Below are 20,531 nucleotides of genomic sequence, written 5' to 3'. Positions count from 1 at the left end.
AGCCTTCTATCAGTGTATGTACAGAAAGGTCTGTTATCAGTGTATGTACCTAAAGGTCTGTTATCAGTTTATGTACAGAGAAGCCTAATATCAGCATATGTACAGAGACGGCTGATATCAGTGTATATACAAAGAAGCCTGATATCAGTGTATGTACAGAAAGGTCTGCTATCAGTGTATGTACAGAGAAGCCTGATATCAGCATATGTACAGAGAAGCCTGATATCAGCATATGTACAGAGAAGCCTGATATCAGCATATGTACAGAGAAGCCTGATATCAGTGTATGTACAGAGAAGCCTGATATCAGTGTATGTAAAACGATACCTGATATCAGTGTATGTACAGAGAAATCTGATATCAGTGTATGTACAGAGAAACCTGATATCAGTGTATGTACAAAGAAATCTGATATCAGTGTATGAACAAAGAAGCCTGATATCAGCATATAAACAGAGATTCCTAATATCACCATCTGTTTAAAGAAGCATGATATCAGTGTATGTACAGAGAGGCATGAAATTCGTGTATGTAGAGAGAAGCCTTATATTACCATATGTACAGGGAAGCATGATATCAGCATATGTACAGACAGGCCTGATATCGGCATATGTACAGAGAAGCCTCATATCACCATATATATACAGAGAAGCCTGATATCAGTGTAAATACAGAGAAGCCTGCTATCACCATATGTACAGAGAAGCCTGGTATCACCATATGTACAGAGAAGCCTGATATCACCATATGTACAGATAAGCCTGATATCACCATATGTACAGATAAGCCTGATATAACTATATGTACAGAGAAGCCTGATATCACCATATGTACAGAGAAGCCTGATATCACCATATGTACAGAGAAGCCTGATATCACCATATGTACAGATAAGCCTGATATCACCATATGTACAGATAAGCCTGATATCACCATATGTACAGAGAAGCCTGATATCACCATATGTACAGATAAGCCTGATATCAGTGTATATACAGAGAAGCAAGATATCAGTGTATGTACAGAGAAGCCTGCTATCACCATATGTACAGAGAAGCCTGGTATCACCAAATGTACAGAGAAGCCTGATATCACCATATGTACAGATAAGCCTGATATCACCATATGTACAGATAAGCCTGATATCACCATATGTACAGAGAAGCCTGATATCACCATATGTACAGAGAAGCCTGATATCACCATTTGTACAGAGAAGCCTGATATCAGTGTATATACAGAGAAGCAAGATATCAGTGTATGTACAGAGAAGCAAGATATCAGTGTATGTGCAGAGAAGCCTCGTGTCAACATATGCATAGAGAAGAATTATATCAGTGTATGTACAGTGAAGCCTGCTATCTTTTTATGTACAGAGAAGCCATATATAAGTGTATGTACAGAGAAGCCTGATATAAGTGTGTACAGAGAAGCCTTATGTCAGCGTATGTACAGAGAATCCTGATATCAGCATATGTACAGAGAAACCTTATACCAATGTATGTATGAGATGAGCGTATGTACAGAGAAGCATGAGATGAGCGTATGTACAGAGAAGCATGAGATGAGCGTATGTACAGAGAAGCATGAGATGAGCGTATGTTCAGATAAGCCTAATATCGGCGTATGTGCAGAGAGCCCTGGTATCAGCGTATGAACAGAGAAACCTAATATCAGCGTCTGTACAGAGAAGGCTGATATTAGTATATGTATTTAGAAGGCTGATGTGCACGGAATCGCTAAATAGGCGTATGTGATTTTTATTTAAGCGCTCCTTTGCTGGTTTAACACTCCTTGTGTGTACGATGTATATTTGTCTTTGAGTTTGACTGGCGATGGAATGGAACCAGCGCTTGTCAGGTCACTGAACTCGTTATGTCATAGTCACTAGACTGCATTTATTGGAACAATGCTTCATGTCAGCTAGTAGATAACAGGAAATACCAACAGACAGTATCTATGCCAGAATCTTGCCTTACATACGTTTTTCACTGAGCCAACGGATCTTATTTTCTTCAGTTCTAAATGCCGATCAACAACTTTAAATCATAGCTGCCATCTGTTTCATCTATCAATATACACATTTTCTTTCATCCAGGGAACTGGGAAATGAAGCTCCAGACAGGTAAACAGAAATCGTCTGCTTATCGATATACATTTGTACATGATCTACCGACTGAACACTGACTTCGGGATTTTCCGATAGCCGTGGTAAGGAATCTTCCGATGCCGCGACGTCATCTACGGAAAATCACGGAAAGTTCCGGAGAGTCCCGAACGATTTTCCGATATTCGCTTCCACGTTCTCGGGAATATCCGTTACGTCTTGCAAATTAATATAATTTATGAGTATTGGAAAAGCCCACTTGTTTAGGAACCAGTGTTCTCGAGTCACTTTCTTCGATTCTTGGTTGAAATCATTTCTTTCTACTGCACGGCAAAAATTCAATACCAGCAGGCCTAAACTTTCTCTGAAGGCATCCGGCGATATTATGATGATGAGGGAAGATGAATAGATTTGCAAAGGAGAGATATACATAGGGTAGTTTTTGTAATTAGAAAAGAATGTTGATCAGTGCATGCTGAACCGTTAATGGAATAACAAAGAGCATCAGTGCATCGTGAGTGCAACCCTTATCCGCGAGCGTTCAAACGAGACGCTATTTCGGGAAAACGACCGCCATCATGAAGTCTCCCGACGTGTGTATATAGGATCATCGCGTTCCGGAGTGTACATCGATACTGTATGGTGTTCCAGTGGGATTACGATAGAAGTGATGTGATAACATGGAGATAGTTGCTGTGCTTTTTACTTCGTTCGTTGGAAAACGAGGAGTGCCTGGCACGTGTCTTCTATTTTATAGTTGTAACGCGTACGAGGTAGTTTATAGTATGCCTTTTTAAAGGGGTATTGCGTACTTGTGCATGTATATTCGCGGAAGCGGTCGCCGGTGAATATATCGACTACGATTCGGGTGAATTTATGATCCCGAGTGTGAGTCACGTGATGATTATTATTGTATCTATTTCAAACCCATATTGTCCAAAATTACAACAGCATACTGCTGCCGTCGATGCCTGGGTCCCTGCCGTCACAATACGCCACTGAAGCAACGAAATACTATTGTACTGCTGCTTTATGCATTGAAATTCAACGCGATCTACAAAGGTCCAATTGGAACTGCACATTTCTACAAACCTTGCATGATATGCACACTCGCATTGAAAGAACATCCCACCCCCATCAACCGATTTCGCAGCGTACCTACATTCGCACACAGTTTCCGCTTTAACGGAAAGTGCCTTCTGCAGTGCACGCTGGATTAATCCTGCATGGACGTTTTTAGGTCTTGAACCCTCGAATAACAGCATTGAAGATTTCATTGGATTTAATAAAATTCAAATAGTAATGGCTGTGTTATCTTTAAAGATGTAAAACTCGAGGAATTACTTAAATACGTAAATGTGAACACGCGTTTTAATTGATGCGGGTCGAACGTCAAATATGTGTCAATCGAATATACCGGTAGTCTGAACGTGAGTTAATGTGTGTTTATTTCTACATGGGAACTTAGGAAAAGCATCGCGTGTGAAGTTAAACTTCGGAAGAAAATATTATCGACACTCAAATCCAACAAAGATCATATCGTTACTCATATCGCGTATTTAATGGTTCCATTATGAATCGGTCTAGGTCAGTGCGAATATCGACCTATTCATGAATTCTGGCACACTCCGCAATTGTAAAACTCGCTGTCATTAAACATATGAGAAACTCAACGCGGTGCTTGTATGTAAGTGATGTGCTAGCAATCGATTGCCTCGCGGACTTGCTGTATTCACGAGTCTTCTTGATCAATACCCACGCGAAATCTTTTATCAATACGCAGAGAGACGTTTGGTGAGAATTTTTCATTCAAACCGGAAGTAAACATAAGCGATCAGAAATTTCCAATATGGCCGCTGACTGGTAGTCGGTGTCCAAATGAAAAAGATGATTTATATCGATTTTTGCTTGTCGTCTTGTTAACAATGCGAGAAATATTGATGAACTATAATTCGCGAAATGAAATGCGTGTAATGCTGTCTTCTTTGCCAGTTACCGACATTTAATTGGTCGTGTTTATGACGTTGATGCGTTGATAGTTGAAGGAAGACAGCACTGTAATGTACCCGTGTAGATATATTGCAATAGTTACTGCCACTAATGCAAGTGTGCGACTACTTTTACCGTGTTCTTTTCATGTTTAAGTACTAAAAGATTCAATAGCATAAGTGAAAAAAGTTGCTTTAACGAGCGAATACGTAACTAGTGGTACCCTGCTTTAACAATCGGCATGGAGTTAAAAGTATTCTTTGCGAAAGTGCGCCTTTTCCTGATGTTCTGTGAAATGGTGCTTCTGGGTCACGTGGAAAGTTTGGTGGAGCAATTCCCGCTCAAACTTAATCATAATTTACGCCAGGAAAAAGGCGAAGAGGAAGGTGACGTAAGTTCAGAAGAAACTCATATGCAGAAACTTTCTATGAATTTTTCTATCAGTGTGGAGTCCTTAGAACAGAGTAAAATGCTAGAATTCATTGACACTATACGCACAAATGTGTCTGCACGGACAGAGTTGTGTAAACAGTCTAAGACACAGCAGTCGATATCTCTGAGTGATTTTAATTATAAATTTAAAGCATCGTCTTTCACACGATATAAACATCAGTCGGAGCGCGGCAGGTTTATATCCCGCTATTTGACGACTCTATACACACACAATTCTGATGTGCAATTTCAGTCTTTCACGGATGAACACGTTCCGGCCATAATTTCTATTTTAAGACTAATAGTAGAGGATGACCCACACATAGCTGGCGGTGGTATTGCCTTTGCCACAAACTTCTTCCCTTACGTCACAAAAAACACAAATGACATAACGACTAAAGATGTAGAAGACTTTTCAAAATACTATCCGAACTTCACCAACCAGGATTTCTATTCAGTTCATTCTAAAAATAGATTAACCACTAACGCCGGAAGTTCCCCGCTTCCGGTTGAAGGTATTTTCTGGGGACAACCCTATTACGATTGCTACAAACTCAAGCGCTGGATCGTCGGGGTCTCATTTCCGTTCTACAATAACGCAACGAAATCGGAATTCAAGTAAGTATGGTTAGAAAACAACTAGAAATATCGTTTAAAATAAATACTTCGTTGATATTTACAGGTATTTTTTTGTTTACAAACAATCGTCTCAGAAATCAATGAGATCAGATATATATGACCCCTGGGCCCGTATTAACCAAACAATTCTTAGATTTAAGACTAAGAATAAAGAAAATTCTTTAAATTAGAATATACAAGAATTTCTTTAATTGTGAGTCAAACTCTGCAGTTAACATCTCTATCTATATTATTCTTCATATAAAACATTTTGTTAATGATATAATCACCAGTGGAGGCCTGTATATATTCAAACACTGAATTCATTTTTCTTGGTTCTAAGTCTATTCTTTATTCTTAAGTCTAAGAATCGGTTGGTGAATACGGGACCAGTGTCGGGGATTATGTTTTCTTACAACCATTTTAAGCCGAATGATATTTACACTCCTCCGAGAATGTTAACACCTAAGCTGGCGGGTAAGTGTGTCACTATATTTATAAATCGCAAACGAATAAATTACATCTAATGCATTTCTTAGAAAACAAACGCACGCACAGTCCTCTGCGTTTTCCGGATAATCTGACACAATTCATGGTCTGACATAATTCACGCTTCACCGGTAAATACATTTTTGCGAACTGGCAATGCAACCAAATACCGGTAAGGCTCCGATATTGACGTTTCGATAATATGTCCGCAAGTGATTTTTAGTTGCAGATTTTTTTTCACTGTACAAATGTCAAGTGTCAGCTCAATTTGCATCGCACACACTTTTGCACAAATGAAAAAGCCATAACCAAGCTTCAGTTGAGAATTTTAGGTATTGCGTAAACTTAAGGATCATATTGTATTTACCGGTATATACAGCTATCATAAACTGCTCATACATACCGGTATATACAGCTATCATAAACTGTTACCGGTATATACAGCTATCATAAACTGTTACCGGTATATACAGCTATCATAAACTGTTACCGGTATATACAGCTATCATAAACTGTTACCGGTATATACAGCTATCATAAACTGTTACCGGTATATACAGCTATCATAAACTGTTACCGGTATATACAGCTATCATAAACTGTTACCGGTATATACAGCTATCATAAACTGTTACCGGTATATACAGCTATCATAAACTGTTACCGGTATATACAGCTATCATAAACTGTTACCGGTATATACAGCTATCATAAACTGCTCATACATATGACTATATACAGCTATCATAAACTGCTCATACATATGACTATATACAGCTATCATAAACTGCTCATACATATGACTAACAAGCAGTACAGAATTTGTTAACGAAAGCCCGATACAGTTCATTTTGGTTATTTCGTATAAAACGCCTTAATATTTATATTCAGAATAAGTTTTCATATCGAATAGGTCAATTACTTCAACAATATCAAACATTTGTTAAATTATGTGCATAAAGTTGCTACCGGTAGTTCATAATCCACTCATGTCGTAACACAAGCATGTTTTGTACAAATGTATGCGACAGGGGAAATTTTTACTTGAGAAATCAATGGACGTGTTCACACTTTGGTGATGTATTTTTTCCTCTGATTGCAAAAGTGTGGTATTTGGAATAGTCTAAAATAAATATAATAGCAAAAACAGTGGATTAAAAATGTGTGTCGGTCGCGTGAATTGAACGATCTCTTGTTCAAGTGAAGCATGAAGAAATCTTGCTAAAAGCGTTGAATTCCCAACGGCGTCATCCTGTACGCTTTAAGTCACTCTAAGTGCATTCGTACTGACTACTACTATTGCCACGTATATACCAAGTTTACTCTAAGTGTGTTCATTGTGAATACTGCTACTGCCACGTATTTACAAAGTTAACTCTCAGTTCATTGATACTGACTTCTACTGCCACGTATTTACCAAGTTCACTCTAAGTGCATTCATACTGACTACTGCTACTGCCACGTATTTACCAATGTCACTCTAAGTGCATTCATACTAACTTCTGCTACTGCCACGTATTTACCAATATCACTCTAAGTGCATACATACTGACTACTGCAACTGCCACGTTTTTAGCTCACCTGAGCACAACGTGCTCATGGTGAGCTATTGTGATCGCCTTTTGTCCGTCGTGCGTCGTCAACATTTACCTTGTTAACAATCTAGAGGCCACATTTATTGTCCAATCTTCATGAAACTTACTCAGAACATGTGTCCCAATAATATCTTGGACGAGTTCGAAAATGGTTCCGGTTGATTGAAAAACATGGCCGCCAGGGAGCGTGGTAATTTTCCTTATATGACTATAGTAAAACCTTGTTTACACTCTAGAAGTCACATTTTGAGTCCGATCTTCATGAAACTTTGTCAGAACATGTGTCCCAATAATATCTTGGACGAGTTCGAAAACGGTTCCGGTTGGTTGAAAAACATGGCCGCCAGGGGGCGTGGCAGTTTTACTTATATGGCTATAGTTAAACCTTGTTAACACTCTAGAAGTCACATTTTTAGTCCAATCTTCATGAAACTTTGTCAGAACATGTGTCCCAATAATGTCTTGGAGGAGTTCGAAAATGGTTCCAGTTGAATGAAAAACATGGCCGCCATGGGGCGGGGCAATTTTCCTTATATGGCTTTACTGTATGGTAAAACCTTGTTAACACTCTAGAAGTCACATTTGTGTTCCAATGCTCATGAAACTTGGTCAGAATATTTGAACTAATAAATCTGGGCTAAGTTCAAAAAATGGTTGAGATCAGTTAAAAAACATGGCCGCAAGGGGGCGTGCAATTTTTCCTTCAATGGCTATTTACTACAAAACCTTGTTAACACTCTAGAAGTCACATTTATTATCCAATCTTTATGAAACTTGATCAGAATATTTGTTCTAACAATAGCTCTAGTGAGTTTGAAAATGGTTATGGTTTGTTGAAAAACATGGCCGCCAGGGGGGGGCAGTTGTCCTTATATGGCTTTAGTGAAAACTTGTTGACACTATATTAGCCACATTTATTGGCCAATCTTCATGAAACTTGGTCAGAACATTTGTCCCAATGAAATTTTGCCAGAGATTGAAGCTGGGTCATATGAGCTCAAAAACTAGGTCACAAGGTCAAATATAAAAAAACATGTTAAAAGTCACATTTTTGGGTTCAAAAAAATCTTCATGAATCAGCTTGCATTTTTTTTCAGAATAGTCTAGTTCCTTTGGCTTTGAGGTGAGCGCCTTAGGGCCTGATGGCCCATTTGTTACATATTGTATTTACCGTTATATACAACTATCATAAACTTCTCATAAATATGACGAACAAGTAGTACGTAATTTGTAAACGCACACCCGATACAGTTCATGTTGCATAGTTCGTATAACAAGCCTTAATATTTATATTCAGAATAAGTTTTTATATCGAATAGTTCGATTACGTTAACAGTAACAAGCATATGTTTAAAAACTTTAAATATGTGCATATAGTTGCTACCGGTAGTTCATAATCCACACATGTCGTAACACATGCATGTTTTGTACAAATGTATGCGACAGGGGAAATTTTTATTTGAGAAATCAATGGACGTGTTCACACTTTGGTTATGCATGTTTTCATCTAATTAGCAAAAGTGTGGTATTTGGAATAGTCAAATATAAATATGATAGCAGAACAGTTGATTAAAATTGTGTGTCGGCCGCTTGAATTGAATGATCTCTTGTTTAAGTGAAGTATGAAAAAATCTTGCTAAAATGGCGGGGAATTCCCAACGCTTTAATTTAAAACAAAGATAGTCAACCCGTTTTTATGTTATTTTATAATTTACACTTTTGGAAGTCAAGGCAGAACGTTTTGTATTTTTCCGAGTTAATGTATTTTTAAGTAATGCGAACACTCGATATATTCATTCGGGCCTACTGGCGCGAAATTTCTGCACAATTCTATTTGTAGTTGATAACGGTCAATCAATGTGAAAATCTGGGTTACTCAGGTACGGTAAACAAGTATTATATACAAGAAGGCGTAGAGATCGTTTTTTACCAACAACTCTATTTGCTATGGTCTGTATGATTAATACAAATCTAGTATTTTCAAAGTTCACTCTAAGTGCATTCATACTGACTACTGCTAAAATATAAAATGCAGAAACGGTTTTAAAGCGAAATCGTATTGGAAAAAATCTAAAAACGACTTAAAATGGTTAAATATTGGTTCGATAAATAACTAACGACTATTAGTATAGCTTCTGTACACGTGACCGCAGGTGATACATCTGGAGTACATTAACCCATTTATGCCTAGTGGACTCTCCCATCCTTCTAAATTGGATCAATTTATTTCCAAAATTAGGGATGGCTAGTATATTTATTTCTATATTTAGAATATTTCTTACAGAAAGTCCTTTAAGCAAACAGCGCAGACCCAGATGAGACGCCGCATGATGCGGCGTCTCATCTGGGTCTACGCTGTTTGCCAAGGCATTTTTTTCTAGACGCTAGGCATACATGGGTTAAGTAAACGTTCGCGTACAACGTTACGTACACTGGTTCGATAATATGTATTCCACTCGTACGCAACGTTTTCGAATTATACTGAAATTCATTTGTTTGACACGGTTCAGTTTCCATCAAATTATAGTCATTTTCTATTTTTTGGCAAAACGCGCTACAATATCAGTGCTTGATGTGCATGTATAATATGATTTTGATTTAAATAATTTATAGTTATTATTGAGAATCTTGTCTTCATAGACTCGTGGTAAAATATAAAATGAGTCCTGATGTCTTTGCGCTATTTTCGTTCTTTTCATGATTTTTGGAGTTTGTTATCAACGAGCAGTTTTAAGATACAATTTACATTTGGAGTTTAATAAAGTGGATGTTAATGATGTTCCTTATAAACGAGATGCGGAAAATGCCAAAGAATATAGTATTACTATAACGTGAAATTCTCGTTAAATCTTTTTATAATGTTCATGTATAATACACGTTTTCAAACAAAACGGATTTCTGGTTTTGATATTTCATTACGACGATAATGTTGACGATAATGTTGACGATAATGTTGACGATAATGTTGACGATAATGTTGACGATAATGTTGACGATAATGTTGACGATAATGCTGCTGCTGGTGCTGCTGCTGATGCTTATACTTGAAAGGGGCCTTTTCACAGATTTTGGCATGTATTGAAGTTTGTCATAAAATGCTTTATATTGATAAATTTAAACATTGTACATTAAAATCTCCAGTAAATGAACAATAATACGATTAAAAAAAGAAAGAAAACCAGTAATCCTCAACTAGGCTCGAACCACTGACCCCTGGGGTCCTGGAGTTAAAAAACTTCCGCTTAGACCACTTGGCCATCCGTTCTCATGTTATGAAGACACGTCATTTTTAATTTATATAAGAAATCCTCGCAGTTTCACAAAAAATAACGACACGACAGAACTTTCCAAATTATTCAATCGTTTCGCGTTGCAACGCTTTATAATTTTCAGGTTTTAAAATCGTCAAGAGATGCATATGGTGGATATTTTAGAGCATGGTAAATGTTAAGTATTACTACATGTATTTCCTCACAAATATCATAACTAAAACGAAAATTTGCGATCTGAAACAACTTTTTGTTAAATTTTGTCAATTTACCAAAACGTGAAAAGGCCCCTTTAAGCACTGCTAATATAGCTACAACTAATTATACAACAAGTTATAACAGATTTATCAAAAAACGTGATTATTACTCCCGCATCGATTCGTCAGCAGGGGGCAAATACGTTGAGAATGTGTCGACCCCTGAGGATGAAAAACATGTTCTGCACATTTACACTTCTTCGTTATGACATTTGTGAAGTTATCATTGAATAACACTGAAAAGTACGTCGCTCAACAAAGATTTTATTATGGGTGACACAGCGACCGAACGATAATCCGACCGTCAAACGGACTCAATTATACCCTCGCTAAAATACCGTTTGAGGATGTATACCTTGATAATGTATATTAGCCGCGCTCAGGGAAAAACGGGATTTAATGCAGTCCGCACAGGCAAATCATGAACAACACTTTTCGCTTAGAATATACTTTCTATTAACAAAAAAATACCATAAACGCGGAAAGTGTCGTCCCTGATAACACTATGCGGACTGCACAGGCTAATATGTGTCGACACTTTACGCACTAACATTAAGCCCTGTTCTCCCAGTGCGCCGCTCATGTAGATCTTGGCAGATTAACAAGCGGCGTACAAGTAAATACCGTTCCGTCTCGTGTACACGTAATGTTCATGACATGCATTCGATGCCATACGAGAACTTAGTGCCAAGACCAATTAATGTTTGGTAAAAAAGTTCATTAACTTAAACTGCCTGGAACGAGTGAACGGAATAGTATTATCAGTGGCTTACTTTACTTTGTTGGGATTGTACGCATCCTTATTTAAGTCATATCTTTAAGTTCGTTGTTTGATTTGACGACAAACCATACGATGTCATGTCTAGTTAACCTTAACCCATTTATGCCTAGTGGACTCTCCCATCCTTCTAAATTGGATCACTTTATTTCCAAAATAAGGGATGTCTGCGATATTTATTTCTATATTTAGAATATATCTTACAGAAATTCCTTTAGGCAAACAGCGCAAACCGTGATGAGGCGCCGCATCATGCGGCGTCTCATCTGGGTCTACGCTGTTTGCCAAGGCCTTTTTTCTAGGCGCTAGGCATATATGGTTAATTAATGTGACATCGCATGTGTCTGTTTTTCAGCCTATCAAATATCTCATCGTTAAAAGGTGTTTGGCTTTTATTTATCGTAATCGAGCTAACAACAATATTAAAGACTTTTTGAATTCGACGATTTGACTGGTTATTCAAAGTTTAAAGGCGACGATTTGATTGTTTAGTGAAAGTTTGAAGACGACGATTTGATTGGGTATTGAAAGTTCACCTGAACGCGATCTCTTATGCAAGGTCATCAGCTCCAGAAAGTAATAAGTGTAAAGTGTCGGACTGAAGCTGTTTTTTATGCTTTGGTTTGAGCTTTAATTTCCTTTCGGGCTGTACCTTAAAAAAGAATATATTTCTGATCGTTAAGCTGGGATCCGATCGTACAATCATTTATCTAGACATTACGTTAATAAACAAAAAGTAAAATCGGCAGTGTGTATGCATTACTTGACTACATACTTTTTTAAACCGATAAATATGTAACTTGACATTTCTGTTGCATAAACACCCAAAGTCTTTTATAACGTTAAATGTAAAGCGTCATTTGTTATTAGTAAGTATTATTATTTGTAGTTATAATAGTTCGTCAAAATAAATAATGTACTCAAGCACACGAATGCAGACATTTTTGTCATGATTTCTTGATACTCAAATTAATTTCTCGGTGGAGGGTAATATAATACAATGCGATGTGCAAAAATGGTTCAGCGCAAAGTTTTTGGGATTTACAGTATTTTTTAATGATACTAAATTCAGGATATCTTTACACGTTCTATTTCGGATTTCATTGCGATAACGCTGTCGAATGTTGTGTAACACAGTTAGTAAAAATCCAGGTGATCTCTCGCGTAAGGAGGTTTGATTCTGATAATACTAAATAAACAGTAGTGCACTGTGCCAAATCTGATGAGATAATGAGTCTGCAGCCTGAAATATACTCGCACCGTTAATCAATGCATCTCCGGTACAAGCGGTAGAGAAAACAATACTGCATCGGTATTTTGTTGAATTATTAGACTTGGGATACTTGAAGAATCTCCGCGAGTGAAACAATAGAACACCGGCTTTTGTGTTTAGTGGTTCGCGCTAGCGGACAACTAATGTAGAGGGAGTTTTGAAAGTCAGTCTACTCCTACGCTAGGAACGATAACTAACGCATCTGATTGTTTATACTTCACCACTGGTACACTGCAGACAGCCAGTGTGTGTATGTAATCAATAGTGTTTAGCAGCTTTTGCGACGACATTGGGCAGTCTAGTGTTTAACAGCTTGTGCGACGACATAGGCCAGTTTATCATTGAAATCTGTACATGTTGACTGCTTTCGGGGAAAACGGGCCTCTATGCATGTCAAATAAGATTAGCATGTGCACACTGATTAGCCTGTGCAATTCGCACAAGCTTATCAAAGGACGACACTTTCTGATTTTATGGTGTTTTTCGTTTAAAGAGAGTCTCTGGTACTGGGATGACAATTAATGCCTATGCATTAAGCCCTGTTTTACCAAAATGAAGCTTAAACTATCTTTTCGAAGTAATGATTTGAAAAAAAAAGATAAAAGTGATAATAACTTCAAAGTAACCTCGCTGACAAGGCGAGTGTACTTTTAAATCAAATAAACAACCAATGAGTTCTAATATTTTACCTTGTGGCATTTTTTAGTAAACATCTAAAAGGGACTTTTCAACAGTTTGTCATTAAATGCTTAATATTTATAAATGTAAACATTGGATCTTAAAAGCTCCATTAAAAAACAAGAATAAAATTAAAGAAACAAAAAAGTTACCTTCAACTGGGCTCGAACCACTAACCCCTGGAATACAAGTCTATCGTTTAGACCACTCGACCATCCTTGCTCATACAATGAGAGATGTATTTTGTACTTGATATGTACAAGCAATCATCGTAGTATGAAATAATATAACGACAACAACAGAACTCTTCAAATTATTAAATCGTTTAATTTTGTCAATTTACCAAAACGTGAAAAGGTCCCTTTAATGTCTTCAGACTTGCAAATTGAATGAGTTCAATACACTGTCAGAGCTTACATCATGAATAACTTACAGGTTTAGTGGTTGTCTGTTAGCCTGGGGTCAGTAGATTTAAGCCCAGGAAACTCAATTTCAAAAGTTGGTTACAGTGGGCTAAGAAGCAGGGCAGCTAGCTTTTTCAAAGCTTGAACAAATCAATCCAATTAGACATAGAATACAAATTGGCGACTGTGGATCAATTAAGCCTAGCAAATTATTCAATTCCGGCGCACAACAAGACATGATACATTAAAAGTCTGTCATTTAGGCAAAACTGTTACTCAATAATTTAAAGAAAATAGATAAAGTATTAGATACACATAACACAACATGTACATGATTCTAGGCTTGCTATTCTTGAGCAATGCAACCAAAATTCTAAAGATAGTTGCCAGTGCAGCGACTAATTGCGAAAAAAGAGACATATTGTTGTTATTTTGTCAAAGTTATCTCTATAACATAAATATGAGGATAAACAGTGCACACACATCACGACCTGTGCTTTAAGACACAATCTTTATACATTTCAATGGGTTGTGTTTATTTCAAACTTGCGATATTAAAAGCTAGAACATAATTTTGAAAACTGAGTTGCGTCTAAGATTATGCAATAGCGAACAACTTCGGTGCCATCAGCGCTTTGATTATATTTTAAGCTCAGAATAGTTTAAGCATCACCTGGAGTGAAACAATAGAGCACCGTTTTCTTGTTGTACTATTTGATGTAGGATACGTTAAGCACCATCGAGAATAAAACAATAGAGCTCCGGTTTTTGTTGTTTAAAAACTATACATAGAAGAAAGTGTCTTTATCTGTCTCTTGTATGACCTACCTACCAATCCGTAAATCGCACGATTTAAAATTTCTTTGTCAGTGCCTTTTATGTTGGCTGGATAAGGAAATACATTTGTCTTTGTGAATCGATATGTGCCGTGCTCTTTGAAAAAGGGGTTTAATGCATGAGCGTAAAGTGTCGTCCTAGATTAGCCTGCGCAGTCCGATACAGTTTAGGCGAAAAGTATCTTCCCGGATTAGCCTGTGCGGACTGCACTTGATAATCTGGGACCACACCTTATGCACATGCATTAAACGCCTTTTTCACCGATCATGGCCCATATATCATTCTGAATTCAACATACCATCATTAAAATCTCGAACTGTTATTGTAAAACATGAAACCGTTGTTGAAGTTCGCTTTCATTTAAACATGAAAATATGTCTTATTCTGTCCGCCTTCTTTTTTCCCCGCTTCAAATAATAACCGCAAGAAATCGAGGTTAAAACCAACTATTTACAGCTACTGCTACAGCAGTAGAATACAATAAGGGCGACATATCTGTTTCGTGTCTCAGGGGAATTTTCAAGTTATCTTGAGTTGTCTAGAACATGATCAAAGTGTCAAGGATGCTAAAGTGGGTAAATTGTTTGCCACATTACATAAGCTGGTGCTTATGTACATAGAAGAAAGTATCTTTATCTGTCTTTTGTATGACCTACATGTACTGTTCGGTGTGGGTAAGGCTTCTCCATTTCTTTCACACTGGTTTATTTATTTCGCAAGGGAATATGAACAAAATGATTTGTTTTCTTTCTTCGAGAAATACCGTTATTCAGTTCCATATAGCGTATCAGTTTTCAGGTTTGCCTGGAAAATCTCGACTATATAAAACGATGTATATTGACGTCAAAAACAGAAACTTAATTTTTATTTCAATTTATATTAAAATATATGTTTAATAAGTTTTTTACATATTTTATATAAATTAATAAATATTTGACAAAATCGTATATACTCGCTTTAAAGGGACCTTTTCACGTTTTGGTAAATTGACTAAATAAAAATATGTTTTAGATTCGCTAGTTTTCGCTGTAGTTATGATATGTGTGAAGATACAGAAATACTGAACATGCTTTAAAATATAGGCATCTTTTGACGATTTAAAAACCTGAAAACCTGAAAAATTATAAAGCGTTGCAAGAACATGTGTCGAAAATGCGAAATAAGCCAGATATTTAATTCTGAAATCGAAAAATGCTGTACAGTCGAATTCGCTAGCATGTAAATCATGCATGTACGATGTCAATCTAATTTTAGCTTTACGGTTAATTTAAAATTCCTGCAATGATAATTATTCATACGACACACGCATTCTATACATAAATGGTGACGTCACTACGTTATTGTCACCTCTATACTTAGACGCATCACGCACCTCCATTTGGAGGCATTTATGACTACGACACAAAGAAGTCCGCGGATGAATGAAGAATTTGCTTTATAAGTAAACTTTCATGTTATGATTTAAAAGTCAAGTATAATTTTGTTCAGTCTTACGGTCTTATGTTAGTATCATTTCAAATTTTCGTAAGTTTTCAACAATTTCGCTCTTTATTCATTTTTTTTAAACTGTACTTTCACTTTCGGTTGTACAACAACATGTATCCTTTATTGACGAAAGTTTGCAATGAAATAGCGTTTTCAAAACCGCTTAAAAAGTTTCAGAAGGTGTATCTGATGCATGTTATGAATAGACACAATGTCATAGCTATATTGCCGACTAGTATAAGAACAACTTGGTATTTCAAGTGGCTCCATTTGCATTGCAAGAAAAGTTCAAATTGACTTGTTCAGTTTGTTAAATTTTGACACCCTAATTATATATTTTTTTATAAATGCCTGATAGTTTTTTTTCTTTAAATAATTGAGATCAATGAAAATTTTAGTAAAAGCACAGCATTGCTGTTCTATGATGGTCATTTTTTAGTGGAATAGTATGTTACAATAAAACAATTATAACTATTGTATTAATGAATTTAGATTAGGTGTCATCTTTAAATGGGGTAGTAATTCATTATATGAGATTAGCACATTATATAGTTGAAAAATAAATAACACTTTAATGACTTACCATAGTAAAATAAAGTAGCATAGAATATGTTGCAGGTCATAAAATGTAAAACTGAAATTGAAGAAGCTTTACAAATATTTTACACTGACAACACTTTTGGTTTTCAAAAAAAAAAATCTTCCTATCTACCTGCCCTAGTTTTTTGGGGGCAAATTTAAATATTATTAATATCATTGAGTTAAATTTTTAAAATATCAATATGTTTTGATTACATTAGCTTATTTTATTATTAATAATAAATACTTTGAAAGGAAAGTCCAATTCTGTTTTAATTAGTCTTAATTAGGTACTAGTAAAATTGAAAATATCAGTGACATCCAAAACTTGGCTTATATGCGAATGAATGCATATTTTCTTTGACAGTTACATAGTACCCTATTTAATTGGATTAAAAACAACAAATAACTATAGTTCCACAACCCAGCCTAAGTTGACTCAAACTGAATTAATTGATCCTATTTAATTATATTAAAAATAACATGTGTAAGATTTTGAGAATATCCCATGTATTCCTCTAGTATTCCTCTAGTACACCAACATGCACGTCTTACTAATGATTTACATGCACTCCTTAAACAGTTTAACAAAAATAATGAATGATTAATCCAAAGAAAACAACAAACAAGCTGCTTCATATTAAAAGTTAATTACATAAGATTACATAAGCAAAAAAAAATCATTTTGATAATAAATCAAGATTATACTTCAACCAAACCATTATAAATTTATTGTGGGGTGGGGGGGGGGGTAATGTAAGCACTAAAACTAAAATGGGGGAAATGTCTGGGGAGGGAACATCTTAGGGGGAGCGTCCGGAATTCCTGCTAAGGGCGACAGTGTTGTTAATGTGTCTTTAGAAGAAATAACTGAAGGAAAGTACTCATTGGTGTGTGCCCATCCAGAAGCATTTCTGAGCATATCAATTGGAACAGCAATATTGAGTGCATTTGAAAGAGATATAACTGTTTCATGCATTGCTTTTGATGAAGCCCACAAGTCATGGTCCTTTAATGGTAGCTTTCCTATTAGGGAATTTTATACTTATTTTTTACTCTACAATCTAGCTCTTTTGTCATAAAATGAGAAGTTTTATTATCCAACAGGTTTTGTGTTTGAACCTCACAAATTTTATAATACCAAAGTCCCATCATATAATCATCATCACAATCAGCAGCAGCATTATCATATTCATCATCATCATCTTTAGCAGCAGCATCATTGTGTTCTATTATCAGAATTCAATACAAATACAAACACAACCATTACAACTCTTACTACTACTACTACTAATTAATTAATTATCTACTACTACAACAAGAACAACAACTACGACTGCTACTACTGATCTTACTTCTACTACTACTAGTCTACTAGTCAACTACTACTACTACTACTACTACTACTACTTCTACTACTACTACTACTACTACTACTACCACCACCACTACTACTACTACTACTTGGTACACCAGAACTTGTTGTCCATGGAGACGATAATGAGAACTCCCAGAGTATTGATCGAACCCACGCCCAGCGGACATCATTCTCTACACCATAGCGACCATGAATTAATATTTGGCGCCATGTAAAACATATTTTACCTTATTACAAAAAACATGGAATTCACAAAATGACTGAAAATTCTTTAAAATAAATGCAAATTTGAAACAAAACAACCTAAGCAATACATAATAAGAAACACTACATTATTGAAACACTGATACCATGAACATTTTAGGGTGTAACACCTTATGTACATGGACCAGACCTTTTGTGTACTTTGAAACTTTATGTACCACCTACATAAAATATAGGTGTTATTGTCCATTCATTCATAGCAGTCCTAATGAATTAAGGTCATTCTCTAAACATGATTAAAGTCTAAAGAAGGAAATAATTTGATTTTTTTACAGTTTGAACATTAAGGTCATTCTCTCTTCTCTTCAAAGTATCACATTTCAATTATACAATATAATACAAACATTTTAGACTTTATAATCCTTAGTCAGGATAAGATAAGAGACAAATGAATTTTTATAATTTACTTCAATTTCAGGTAAGACTAATAAGTCATTTATTAAGTACTACATGTACTTGGGCTAATAAATTAAACTAAGACACTCAGTGACACTTAGACAATCTGACAAAATATAAAATCTATAGCCAATATATAAGTCTAAATTCATAAATACTATCACACAAAATACATTTCATCAATAACACACATTCATATTAAATTAGTTATCTCTTTATATTATAAATATGGTACATAAAGTGTCAGATAGTGGTACATAAAGTGTCGGTACATAAACGGACTGGTACGTAATGTGTGACATTCAACATTTTAAAAATCAGTTAACAATATATGGACTTCATTGTTTTGCATATACGCAATCAAAGCATATTTATTAAAAATTAAAACGCACTGTTCATGGCTGTATCTTTTTATTTATACATGCATAAACTATTCTGGTTATTAATACATTTTTAAAATTATATATAAACAAGAGCACCAAATTATGGGTGCCAAGTTAGGCTGCGGTGCAGTTTTGAATAAATGAAATTTATTAAAAGAATTTTTTAGAGGTTAGTGACCTTGACCTTTGACCGAGTGACCCCAAAATGGGTGTGGCGTGTAAAAATCATCACGGTGCATATACATGTGAGGTTTCAATGTTATAGGTGGAAGCACTTTGATATTAGAGCCGATGTAAAGATTTTAGCACGACACGGACATCTGACGACAAGCTATGACAATACCTAGGGTTTTCCCCGAAAACAGCCGAGCTAAAATTGAGCGCCATTAGTCCAAATTTTTGACGCTCTTAAATATTAAGCTACTTATTATATGGGTAATATTTGGAGCAAAGAATTAAGCCCATATAAAAAGTATCTCTAAATTCTTTGCGCGTCTTATAAATAAGACTAGAGCGCCATATAAATTAAATGGAAAACTTACAACATTATGTCAAGAAAAATAAAGCTGTAAAAAATCTCACCTGCTTGTCTTTGATGTTGCAATTAGCACATTCAGCATTTTCAGTATCTACTAAATAAATATATGAAAGTGCCAAATGTCCAAGATACCATGACGTCCTCCTCAAAATGTTGGATCCTTTGAGTTTGAACTCCATTTATTTTATCCCTGATTAATCCTCTCACACATGAGGCCTACATGTAAGATTCCTTGTAATGTTCACAGCGTTTATTTTAAATCGTTTACTTTCTCAAATTTCAGCAGGTATTTAATTATAAATATTTATTTATTATTTTGATTTATTTACTATTTCGAAGATACAGTCTTGCAACGTGTTTAGTTAGTCTAAGTTACGTGTTTAGTGATTCTTACAAACAATAGACTGAAATGAAAAGTGGCTCCTTTTGAAGCACAAACTGCATCCATGTATATATTACAGCTGGCCCGGTTTGAATGGGCCTGTTTTTGATAATAATTAATTACCATTTTTCACTTCCGTGTTTATTATGTTTACCAACGCCATGATGGAAAAAAGTCCGTTTCCCACAATGCTTAGCGCGCATTCACACAGGTCAGTAAGACCGGTGTGACACATTGACGACACACGAACACTAACTCTGATCCTAATAAAAACACGAATGCGTCTGTTATTGTAGGAAAATATGTACGAAATATCTTCGTCACAATCGGCTCAGGGCGCTAATTTGTATTTGCTGCATTTTATGAAATTCGTCTTCAATGTATATTTTTTCTTGCCTAT

At 35.8% G+C, this 20,531-nt stretch overlaps 2 protein-coding genes across 2 annotated transcripts in view; both read left to right on the top strand.

Annotated features, from left to right (window-relative positions):
• The first annotated feature begins 610 nt into the window (after window positions 1-610).
• LOC127849194 (paternally-expressed gene 3 protein-like) lies at window positions 611-1,465 on the top strand. Its single transcript, XM_052381914.1, has one exon. The coding sequence runs from the start codon at window positions 611-613 to the stop codon at window positions 1,463-1,465; it is 855 nt and encodes a 284-aa protein (XP_052237874.1).
• Window positions 1,466-2,131: 666 nt separating this feature from the next.
• Window positions 2,132-20,531, top strand: part of LOC127847881 (probable G-protein coupled receptor 158) — a 44,512-nt gene continuing 26,112 nt past the window's right edge. The window contains exon 1 of the mRNA XM_052380103.1: window positions 2,132-5,146. Within this exon, the coding sequence (XP_052236063.1) occupies window positions 4,338-5,146 (809 nt within the window). The 5' untranslated portion in view covers window positions 2,132-4,337. The remainder of the gene's footprint in view (window positions 5,147-20,531) is intronic.

Source organism: Dreissena polymorpha, chromosome 10, assembly GCF_020536995.1.
Source record: "Dreissena polymorpha isolate Duluth1 chromosome 10, UMN_Dpol_1.0, whole genome shotgun sequence".
Lineage (NCBI taxonomy): Eukaryota > Metazoa > Mollusca > Bivalvia > Myida > Dreissenidae > Dreissena > Dreissena polymorpha.
The sequence above is the reverse complement of the archived record's forward strand: the minus strand, read 5'-3'. Positions and strand labels throughout refer to the sequence as shown.